Source organism: Pan paniscus, chromosome 21, assembly GCF_029289425.2.
Source record: "Pan paniscus chromosome 21, NHGRI_mPanPan1-v2.0_pri, whole genome shotgun sequence".
NCBI classification, from domain to species: Eukaryota; Metazoa; Chordata; class Mammalia; order Primates; family Hominidae; genus Pan; species Pan paniscus.
Genome location: NC_073270.2, coordinates 42,218,179 through 42,230,267, shown reverse-complemented (window position 1 = coordinate 42,230,267; position 12,089 = coordinate 42,218,179). Strand labels below are relative to the sequence as shown.

Here is a 12,089-nt window from a genome sequence, read left to right as displayed (position 1 = left end):
GGGTGTGGAGCCTCCCATCACTGTGACTGCAGGGAAGATCCCCTCTGCGAATGCCCTCTCCACTGATGTCTGAAATCCTGAAATTCTCTAGTTTCAGAGTCATTTTGGTGGTAAGGGTCCAGAAGCCAGGGGGCAGTGTGGAACCAGACTAGCCTGAGTTCAGGTCCCAGCTCTTGTCACTGACCTGTTGTATGGCCCCAGTTTCCTCCTTGTAAAATGGGCATGATTACATAGGTTGCATTGCAGAAGCTAAGGCTGGGCCAGGCCTAGGCTTGGCATCACTCCTCATTTCTGGTACAGACACAACTGGGCCTGTGGGTAGGGTGGGGATGGGGGGCGAGCCAAATTTCTACCACTCCCCAGCCACTGGCAGGGAGTCTGGGCTGGTTCTCTGACTGGCCCAGGGACAGTTTCCACCAAGACCTGGACGTTTGTTTAGAGCAGCTCTTGAAATCTATGGCCACCAGTGCCCAGCAGAGACAGGACTAACTCACTGAGGATTTCAGGAAAGGAATGGATTTGTTTGACCTAAAGTCCCAAACAAATGGGGTTTTTTGCCCTAGATCAGAAAACGGAAGCCAACCTCAATTTGCTCAAAATGTTTAAGGGAGTATATCTCCCTTAGGAGGGCAGCAGTTAGTATGGGGGAGCAAGAACTGGGCACTAAGCCTAGCTTAGGCTGTGTGACACCAGAGTCCTTGTTCCCATCTGTGGGGTAGGGGTGACACTGTCCATGAAGAGTGTGCATGCAGCATTCACGAGGGTCTGGTGGGAAGAGGCACACCTTCTTCCCAATGGAAGACAACAGGACGGCCCACAGTCAGGGTCTGGACAAAGGACTGACCCTCCAGCCTCTCTCAGAGCTGCTGGGCCCAGAGTTCTACTAAGCACCCTCAGACGCCCTGAGCCCTGGCCTAGGCAGCCAGTCATCAGAGGGAAAGTGACCCAGCCAGAAAGCAAGTCCAGGCCTGATTCGATAAGAGGAAAGTGAGCTGATCTTGGATCCTCTGTCTCCTGAGGCACACACAGGCCACAGCCAGATAAGTGGTGTTGTCTAGCATACAAGATTTTGGGGCTTCAGGGGCTCCCTGGGGGACAGGCACCCCTCAGCTCTGAGTATTGCCTCCCTGGAGCAGGGAGATGGGACCTAACCTTGTACAGGAGAGCTCTCATTTCAAGTGTGTGAATGCAGGAAATATAGTGAGGAAATACCTCACCCCCACCTCTTCTAATACCTCACCCCGGCCACTTCCTCCCCCGCTGGGGCCTTCACACATACTGTTCTTCTGCCTGGAAGGCTTCCCTCAGCTACCCACAAGTTTCAGAATTTCTTCCTCTGAGAGCCTCCCGACTGCCGTCTCTTCTTCCACCTGGGAATCTCCATCAGAGCACTGACCACATCAGTCCATGGGCTTGGAGGAGTCAACTGACAGCTACAGGCCTGGGGCGATTGAGGGAACTCTGTCCTGACAAATCATGCCACATGCCAGGATTGGGGTTATGCCTCAAGCACAAAGGCTCTCAATAATTTGTTGAAAGAGAAAATAAACCTCATTATCACTACAAAAACCCTCAGTTGCCAAAAACCCAGATTATTTGGCCATATAGCAAAGGCTCCCAACACTTTAGTATCCAAGGTTCTAGGGCTCCTCCCAAACCTGAGCCCTTTTTGCTTGGTCCCTGCCCATCCATCTCAGCAGCTTCATCTCATGCCCCTCCCACCCCCTCAGCATACCCCTTCCAGCTTCAGAGAACCAAATGCACAGTGCACCATTCCCAAACACAGCACACCTCCGTGCATCCAAGCCTTTACACATGCATAGGTTTCTGCTGGAGCCCCCTTCCCCTGTTCTCCATGCTTCCTGCCAGCCCCTAAACCACAGCACGTGAAACCACCCATCCCCATGGGCTGCATGCTTGCTTCTCCTGACCCCCTCTCAGCCATGCAGGTCCCTCATGCCACAGCCCAGACACAAGCCAGTTGTGCGATGCATCCTCCATGCAGCCTGCTCCCAGCCCCAGGTATCTAGCCCAGCCTCCCTACCTCGCAGCACCTAAGTCCTTGCTTCTTCTAGAGAAGCTTCCTTTATCTCATTATTTCTGTCTTCTACCCCAAGATTTTATCCTCCAAACTGTATTTATCAGGTCAGAATGAATTTGTTTCTGCATTTTTTTTTTTGAGACAGAGTCTTGTTCTGTCGCCCAGGCTGGAGTGCAGTGGTGCGATCTTGGCTCACTGCATCCTCCACTTCCCAGGCCTCAGCCTCCTGAGTAGCTGGGATTACAGGCATGCACCACCATGCCTGGCTAATTTTTGTATTATTATTATTATTTTTAGTAGAGATGGGGTTTCACCATGTTGGTCAGGCTGGTCTTGAACTCTTGACCTCGTGATCCGCCCACCTTGGCCTCCCAAAGTGCTGGGATTATTGGCCTCCCAAAGTGCTGGGATTACAGGCGTGAGCCACCGTGCCCGGCCTGCATTTTGTTTTTTATTGTAAAGGTTATAAGCTGGCCAACCAGAGCTTCTAATACTCAGGAGTGGCTGTGACTCCATTTCCCGAGGGATGCGGAGGACACAGGAACCCCAAGAATCTAGCCCCTTGCATGTGTCTTGGAGGCCAGGCTGAACTTGGTCCTGAGGCCTAACACGGGCCTCATGCCTGCTGGCTCCCAGGTGCCTGAGGGGGCAAAGGAGAGGCGGTCTACACTCCTCAAGAGGAACAGGTGCTCTGGGGCCACAGACAACCTGGAAGCCATGGCTCAGGCTTTACAGCAAAGACAGTGGGGCCGGACTCAAGGCCCCCATGAATGGATGAAGCTGACCCCAGAGAAAGGCAGACTCCCTTAACTCCCTTTGCTGGTACTGCCAAGCTAAAAAGGCTCATTAGTGGAAGGGCTGAGGGCTGGTTAAGATCCCACTCCCTCTCCCAGCCAGCAAGTAACTTGTCAAACCACACAGCTAAATTGGGCAACTCATCTGTATGCTATGATAAAAACAGCTCAAAGACTCCCACCCACCCAGCCTCAAATCCCTCCCTCCTTTCCTCTGCTTCTTTCTCCCAAGGCAGAAGCAGCTGGGAAGAGAATTCCAAGCAGCTAGGTCAGGATCAGGGACACATTGCCTTCTCAAAGCCACTTCTCTGTTGACAGTCCATGTGACCCTCTCCTTTCCCACTGTTTCAGTCGGAGAGCCACCTCCCTCACTGTGCCTTAAGAAATAGCAACACTGGCCGGGCACGGAGGCTCACACCTGTAATTCCAACGTTTTGAGAGGCCGAGGTGGGTGGATCATCTGAGGTCAGGAGTTCGAGACCAGCCTGGCCAACACAGGGTAACCCATCTCTACTAAAAATACAAAAAATAGCCGGGTGTGGTGGTGTAGACCTGTAATTCCAGCTACTAGGGAGGCTGAGGCAAGAGAATTGCTTGAACCCGGGAGGCAAAGGTTGAGTGAGCCAGGATTGCGCCACTGCACTCCAGCCTGGGTGACAGAGAAAGACTCCATCAAAAAAAAAAAAAAAAGAAGAAGAAGAAGAATTAGCAACATCAAACTTTACTTTCTAACTCCAGCAAGAGGGACTGGCAGCCCCTCTCACGGCAGCATCCTCCCAAGTCCTTCTGGGGATCCTCCTCTGCCCTTCACAGCCAGGCCCCTCCCATCCTTACCTTCTCCCCATGATCTGGAGCCAGCCTCCCTGAGACTACCACAGATGCCCCCTGGCCTTCCGACCTCTTGTCCCTCTTCCACCCCAGCCATTTGAGGAATCCAATCATGTCACTGTTTGAAACCATTCAGTGGAACCACAACCTGAAACCATTCAATGGTTTGTAGACTTGGAACAAACAAACCCTTCAGTGGGGGCATTCAGGGCCTCAAGGATCTGCATCTGCCTCGGACCCCAACATCCACAGAAGCCAAGAAGTTAAAAAGGTGTCAGGCTGATGAAGACAAAGCCATAAAGCTCAGGGAGCTAGCTCTGTCCTTGGAGCCTGGTACAGAAGCTATGATGCACTCCCATTGGTAATGATTCTGATGCTAACAGCTGACCTTACTGAGTGCTAACCATGGCCAGGCCTGAGCAGGTACTTCATATACAGCTGATCCTACTTACTAATTCTATATGTGCAAAATTACCTACTCACTTGAATTTACTTGCAAAACCAACACTTAAGGGGCTCGCAGACATGTGCCCGCTACACATCCCCAGCTGAGGTGGAACAAGGTGACACTCCACCTTCTCACTGCAGCTCTCATAGTGTAAACAAGTGTCCTTTCACAGGTCTATTTAGTGCTATACTTTTCCCATTTGTGGGCTTTCTGTTGGTGACTTCACTGTTTAAAATGGCCCCCACATAGTGCTGAAGCACTGCCCAGTGTTCTCAGTGCAAGAAGGCTGTGATGTCCCTTATGGAGAAAAGTGTTAGGTACGCTTCATCCATGCATGAGTCATAGTGCTGCTGGCCATGAGTTCAATGTTAATGAATCAATAGTATATTAAGTAAAGAATCTTTCAGCTGGGCACAGTGGCTCACGCCTGTAATCCCAGCACTTTGGGAGGCTGAGGTGGGCAGATCACTTGAGGTCAGGAGACCAGCCTGGCCAACATAGCAAAACCCCGTCCCTACTGAAAATACAAAAATTAGCTGGGTGTGGTGGTGGATGCCTGTAGTCCCAGCTATTTGGGAGGCTGAGGTGGGAGAATCACTTGAACCTGGGAGGCAGAGGGTGCAGTGAGCCAAGATTGCACCACTGCACACTCTAGCCTGGGCAACAAGAGACCCTGTCTCAAAAAAAAAAAAAAAAAAATCTTTCAACAGAGACACACATAAAACAAGGTTATGGATTGATTGATTGGTTGGTTGGTAGAAACATTATGACCACAGGCTTGCAGTGACCCTATATTGCCCAGAAGAGCAATGGTTTAGCATTCACTATGACTCTGTGAACATAACTACAGTGAATGAGAATCTACTTTATCTATCCTTTAGCTGACTGAATCCTCAAAACCAGTATGAAGGAGGTTCCTATTTCCCAAATGTAAATGCCCCATGTTATAGAGAGGTGGAGATTTGCCTGCACTCACCTCCCAGCTAGGCAGTGCTGAGGCCGCGGCCTGAAACCAGGGTGCCTGAAGGCTGACCACTACTCGATGGCCCCTCTGCTGCACTAACTGCTTTTTTTTTTTGAGACAGAGTCTCACTCTGTTGCCCAGGCTGGAGTGCAGTGGAGCAATCTTGGCTTACTGCAACCTCCGCCTCCCGGGTTCAAGCGATTCTCCTGCCTCAGCCTCCTGAGTAGCTGGGATTATAGGCACGCGCCACCATGCCCGGCTAATTTTTGTATGTTTAGTAGAGACGGGGTTTCACCATGTTGGCCAGGCTGGTCTCAAACTCCCAACATCGTGATCCACCCGCCTCAGCCTCCCAAAGTGCTGGGATTACAGGCATGAGCCACCACGCCCGTCGCACTAACTGCCTTTTACATGGCAGTTGTTTTACCCATAAAAATAGGATGTGATACTCAATGTGCTCCGGGTAGGAGCCAAGGAGCTGACAGGCATGAGGTACTTTTTGATCTTGGGGTGGGCCATGCCAATTTTGTTACCATGGTTTCTGGATTAAGGAGAAAGTGATTGCCTTCTGGGAGGCAATCTGGGGGCCTTTCTGGAAGACACTAAGGTTGCCTGCGTCTAGATGGGTGGCGAGAGTCACTTAGTGGCAAGGAAATACAGAGCTTTCTGGTGAAGGGATCCTCCGTGAGCAAAGGAGCAGGGCGGGACAGTCCAAGGCATGGGAGGACAGATGCTGAGTGGGGCACAGTTTGGCAAAATGCAACTTAGGTACCTTAGCTCATGGAGGGAGGATAGGGATTGAGGAAAGGAGATCCAAGGAAGGCTGCCTCCTCTCAGGATCCTCAGCTTCCTGGGGCTGCTCTAAGCAGCAATGGGAACAGAGGCACCTTCTTCCTGCCCATAGCATCCCATTTCTCATGAAGTCCCTCCAGACTGGCCCATGGGCAGAGAATTTTACAGTGCACAGGCACTGAAAGCAGTTAGGAGGGAGTATCACCTACTATCTCAAGAGTCCCAGTGCACTAGGCAGCTGTGCCAGGGAGTGCCAAGGCCATTCAAGCTGAGTGTGTCCAGAATGAATCTGAATCCTCTCCTCCTTCACATCAGCCTTGCTCTCCCAGAGAGGGGGCCCTGAACACTCAGTTATACACTCCAGAAGCATGGAAATTCCCATCTCCTCCTTCCACCCTCCTCCATCTGCAGAGCCTCACCTCTCTACCGCAAAAGCACAGCTAACAGAGACCAGCGTCTCTCCACCCCAGCAGGCCTGGTCTTTTGCCTCCCTGTTTTCTCTATGGCCCATCTTACCCACAATCACTCTTGGAACCCTGACAGTTTTTAAAAGCTCAAACTGGATTGCTTCTCCCCTTTTCTGAAGCTTTTCAAAGGCTCCCCATTCCAGGCCGGGTGAGGTGACCACTACTCGATGGGATTACTCACACCTGTAATCCCAACACTTTGGGAGGCTGAGGCGGGCGGATCACCTGAGGTCAGGAGTTTGAGACCAGCCTGGCCAACATGGTGAAACCCCGCCTCTACTAAAAATACAAAAAATTGGCCGGGTGTGGTGGCGCAGGCCTGTAATCCCAGCTACTCAGGGGGCTGAAACAGGAGAATCACTTGAACCTGGGAGGGGAGGTTGCAGTGAACCGAGATTGCGCCACTACACTCCAGCCTGTGCAACAGAAGCAAAACTCCGTCTCAAAAAAAAGGCTCCCCATTCCATATAGAATAAAATCCACATTGCTTACCTCAGCCTACAGTAGGAACTGGCCCACCCTCCCCTCCCTAATTCCATTCCAGCCACACCAGCCTTTTGCTATTCCTCAAATGCTCCAAGCATATTCCCATGTGGGGCCTTTGGACCCGCCATGCCCTGTCTGAAACTAACTTCACCCTCATGTTGGCATGTCTGCTCCTTCTCATGATTTTAGGTCCAGCTCAAGTAGCATGTCTTCAGTGAGGGCCTCCCTGACCATCCAGTCTAAAGCTATTATTCTTTAAGGACTCTGCTTGTTTCATTCAAGCACTGGTCATTTATTAGCTCACATGTCTTTGGTCTCTCTCCTCTACCAGATAGGGAACCTGAGTATCTGATACAGGTCCCTGATGGTGGGGACCTTGAGTATCTTATATAATCATGGTGCTTTCTCAGTACCAGGCTCAATACATGGTTGGGCTCAGTAAATATTTACTAAACGAATGAACAAACCCCTATTTGACAACTGGGTAAACAGAGGCACATGGAAGCAGAATGATTTATTCCTGGTCTTTTAGATTGGATCTAATCCCCAGGGCCAGGGCTTTGAACTCCCTTCAGATCACGCCCCACCACACACAGGAGCACAGTCTGGTGGGAGGTAGAGCCTTGAGCAAAGCTGCTTGAAGCTGGGCAATGAAGCTGTGGGAATGAGAGTGCAACAAACCCTCGGCACGGAGCAATGGAAAGTGTGTGAAAAATAATCATTTCTGAAAAGTGGCAGAGAAAGCATGTGGTGCTTCCAGCAACACTTTCCAGGCAAGGTGTAGCATTTGTACAGATTTAAAAGAATCATTACTGAGGCCTGGGCCAGGTGCTACTTTATCCTGACACAGCTCTGGGAGGAGTGGTAATTATCACTGATGCTTTACAGATGGGAGAAGAGGCTTTTTACTCTTATGAGTGGCAGCGCAGAAAGCTCTGCTCTGCAAGGCCAGGCTGCCAGGATCTAAAATCAATGCTGGCCATGGTGGGCTGTGTACTCTGCACAGGGCCTGAGTCCCTTCTGGGCCTTAGTTTCCACAGCTGTAAACTAAGTGGGTTGTCCCTGAATGGGGGTCACAGTTCAAATGTGCACAGGGCATCAACCCTTTCTGGCTCACAGCTGCCATGTTGGAAACCTGGGCCCAGCGTTGTCAGAGCTGCCAAATGTACCAGAAATCTGGATTCTAAAATATACATTTCAAATTAGCTAGCAGCTTTTTTTTTTTTTTTTGGGACAGGGTCTCACTCTGTCATGGCTCACTGCAGCCTTGACCTCTGGGCTCAAATGATCCTCCCACCTCAGTCTCCCAGGTAGCTGGGGCCACAGGCATGCTCCATCATGCCTGGCTCATTTTTAATTTTTTGTAGAGATGGGGTCTTTGTTGCCCAAGCTGGTCTCAAACTCCTGGGCTCAAGCAACCCTCTGGACTTGGCCTCCAAAAGTGCTGGGATTACTGGCGCGAGCCACCTCGCCCGGCCAAAGAAAATAATTTGAATGTTCCCAGCACATAGAAAAATGTTTAAGGTGATGGATATCCTAATTACTCTTATTTGATCATTACACATTATATGGATATATTAAAATATCACATCTACCCTGAAAATATGTATATCTATTATATATCAATAGAAGAATCATTTGAGGAACAGTCAGTGGGAAAAAAAATCAATTGGCAAAAAAACTCCTGAATTTTCAAATGGTGTTAATTTATAATTTTAAGAAATACAATGCAGGTGCACGTGCAGCGGCAGTGGCCCATGGTACACGAGTCTATCACTGCCGCAGCAGCTGCCCCAGACCTCCTTGTTCCTTCTAGGGCTCCAGCCCCCTCCCTTGCTCCCCAGGAAGACTGTCCATAAGAGCCTCCTCTCGGAAAGGCAGGAGCCTGGTGGGAACCTTGAGGTGGAGGCAGCCAGGAGGAACTTCTAGTGGTGTCTCAGTTCCGGCTGGGTGAAAGCAGAGAAAGTCCCTTTTGGCCGGAAGGCCAGGTCTGTTTTCAGGCTCTTGGCACCAGGACACAGGTGGCAGGAGAGCTGTATCCAGAGTGCAGACAGCCACCCTCCTGCAGGGGCCTGGAGCAGAGGCCTGAGAGGGACCTGCTCAGTTGCCAGAGCAATGCCTCCACCCCACCCCACCCCAGCTGCTCCTTAGGAGAGCTGCTCACTCCCCAGTTGGGGTCAAGGGTATGAGGGGCTTTTTTCCTGACATGTTGGGGTCACAGGAGTCAGAGAAGAGGTTAAGCGATGCTTCTAGGCACACCCACAGTCCAGGGCGGCAGGTCCTCAGTGGGTGGGAAGCTGTCTGCTGGCTGTCCATGACATCTCCCACTGACAGAGGGCTGGACATGAACTGGCCTAGCATGAAGCACTTTAACTATATCGGCTCACCAACTCTTCACCAGGCCTACCATTCTGATTTCAAGGAGAAAAAATAAACAAACAAAAAACCCCTGAGGCTCAGAGAAGTGAGTAGCCCAGGATTACACAGACAGGAAGTGGAAAAGCCAGAATTTGAGCCCAGGCTTTCCTCCCAGAGCCAGTGCATTTAGCTGCTAAAGAGCCCTCCAGGGCTGGGAGTTAGGTGCCACCTGCCAGAGCCTGGCTGAGATCCTGGCCAGGCCAGTTCCCCAGTCAGGGCCTAAAAGGGCCTAAATGGGCCCTTTATTCCTGGGGTCTTCAGGCAGGGTTTGACTATTTCCTGAGTGGGTTAGAGGGTGGCAGCTCTGGCTCTGCTGACCATGAGGACAGGGGCCTGGTGGCCCCTGGTGCAGAACCCCAGCACATGGCTAAGGTGCCCATGCTGCCTGTCCACTGTCCTCCTTCAGGTCCTGCTTCCAGACACATGGCCCCACATGCTCTGACTCTCTCACCAGGAACACTGGAACCACTCACATGGGTTCCCAGCCACTTAGGACTTCTCCAGCGTGGCTGAGTCTGGTTCTGGGGATTCCCAAGGGGGCCTGGGGAAGGCTCTTTGGACTCTCACCCCACCCCAGGTCCCTCAGAACAGCTCCATTTCCCCTTTTTTCTCTGTACAGAATTCCCACATGGTATTCTGAGACCTACCAGACTAATTCACTCTCTCATAGTACACATAAAAAAGGACCAGGAAGGCAGATGCACTAGCTGAGGATCTGGCAGCAGAGCAGGGACCCTTGCCTGGGGCTATGAGTGTGGGAATGTTCCTGGTTTCCCCCCAGCCTGGAGAACACCAGTTCTGGGCATTCAGGGAGGCATCCTCCCGTAGCTGAGCTCTGCCTCCTCTAGCCCCTGACCACTGACCTCCAAATAGTATGTCCAAATAGCATGTAGTTTCTGAAAAACCATTTCTACTACCACTGCAGCCATATCCAGTAAGCAGCCTGTCAGGAACCATCCACTCCTCACCCATTATGTATTGGAATCTGCCACAAACATCATTTTATTTATCCTCAGAGACCCACCTGCAGAGTCTGCTCTGCCAGGAGCTCTGCTCAGTGGTCCCTGCCCCAGCCCACCCTGGACACCTTATTACCATCATCCCTAGGAATCCAAGCTTTAAAGAGATGGTAGCGCCCAAGCTACTGTTACTAAATCACGATCTTGTTGTTTATCAAAGCTATAACCATTTGGCCGGGCATGGTGGCTCATGCCTGTAATCTCAGCACTTTGGGAGGCTGAGGCAGGGGGATCACTTGAGGTCAGGAGTTTGAGACCAGCCTGGCCAACATGGTGAAACCCCATCTCTACTAAAAATACAAAAATTAGCCGGGCATGGTATCTCATGCCAGTAATCCCAGCTACTCAGGAGGCTGAGGTGTAGGGATCACTTGAACCCGGGAGACAGAGGTTGCAGTGAACCAAGATCACGACACTGCACTCCAGCCTGGACAACAGAGTTAGACCCTGTCTCAAAAAAACAAAAACAAAAACAAAAAACCAACCCACTAGAAGCAGGTGCTAGTGAGCAGGAGAAACCGCCCAGTTACAAAGCTGCCTCGGCTCCAGCCCAGTGCAAAAACTTGACATGTGCAGCCCGCTCGGTCTGGTGAAGGACTGAGGGTAGAGAATGCAAAATGTGGCTTTTCAAATACTGGCTGTATCATACGAGCTTTGCTGCTACCTTTCCAAAGCCCTAAGATCCCAGAGCCCAGCCTGGGAAGTATTACTTGGAAAGAGCCTCAAAAAAACTACCCTCACTTCTGGAGGGCTGATGTCAATGGAGGGCTGACTTCAAACCCTGGCGATAGGTCACAAAAGCCCGGCTTTCACCAACTGTCATAGGCTGTGTGTCCAGTGTGCAAAGCCAGACACTGCCAGGCCCTGTGCACCTCGATTGCTGGCCTCTTTCACCATTCTGAATGACCAAGCGTATCCCAGAATAGAAAGGCAGTGTTAACAAGCTCATTCACTGGGCCTGGAGTGGCAGGTGGCATATCAGGTGACAGGAGTAGGAGCCAAGATCCCTGGGCAGCCGAGAGTTGGGATGAGACGAATAGTGCAGGACTGAATGGGGAAAACCGTGAGTTCACTTCAGGTCAGCAGAGGTAATGCTGCCTGTCTCTGTGCAGGCACACCCGGGGGACAGAGACACAGAAAAACAGAAGGATTTTTTTTCCCTCAGAGCTTATATTAAGACCCTGAGTTTGGGAACCCAAGTAAGACGATTACACAAGAAAAGCGGCATATGTGGAAAAATGGCTTAGTGACGTCAGCTGACCACAGACACTGAGGATGCACTGTTACAGGAAAGTCACAGGACCAGAGAGGGCGCAGTCCCCACTGAACTCTGGATAATACTGAGGGTATCATAGGTAATTCCAGGCAAGAGATATCGTCAAACTGGAACCTGAAGACAGAAGGTGATCCACACAGGGAGAAGTCTCAACTCCATCCCATTCCAGCAAGTGCTTATTTACCGAGGGAAAGCCATGCACAGTGCCAGCCACTAGGGACCCAGAATGAGTAGTCCTTGTCCTCAAGAAACCCATAGAAATGTGGAGATGACAATGAAAAGCCTCCTCCACTGACTGGGCACTGTGGCAGCCATATGGAGTTGCATGAGAAAGCCCAGGACTGATTCAACAAGTGATTAGTGTGTCTGGGACGGACTTGTCACAAACGGGGCGTGTGACACATATGCACCAAAAGTTGTGCTTAGCGTAAAGTGAGGGATGGCTTGGAGAGGCTAGGATGGTCACCCTGGAGAAGAGAGACAATTTAAAAGGGCATGGCTACTGTCCTCAAATACCTAAAAGACTGTCAAATGCACATGTGGCCCCAGAGGGTCA

The 12,089-nt window shown here is 51.0% G+C and overlaps 1 protein-coding gene across 17 annotated transcripts in view; it reads right to left on the bottom strand.

The window, feature by feature from the left end:
* The window catches only part of DLGAP4 (DLG associated protein 4), a 227,051-nt gene that overhangs the window by 37,055 nt on the left and 177,907 nt on the right, over positions 1-12,089 (bottom strand). The window contains exon 1 of one of the 17 annotated variants that reach the window (XM_034947408.3): positions 1,241-1,461. The exons of the other annotated variants lie outside the window; for them this stretch is intronic. Coding sequence (XP_034803299.1) covers positions 1,241-1,277 — 37 coding nt within the window. The 5' untranslated portion in view covers positions 1,278-1,461. Of the gene's footprint in view, positions 1-1,240; positions 1,462-12,089 lie in introns of those variants that run through there. 17 annotated transcript variants of the gene reach the window in all.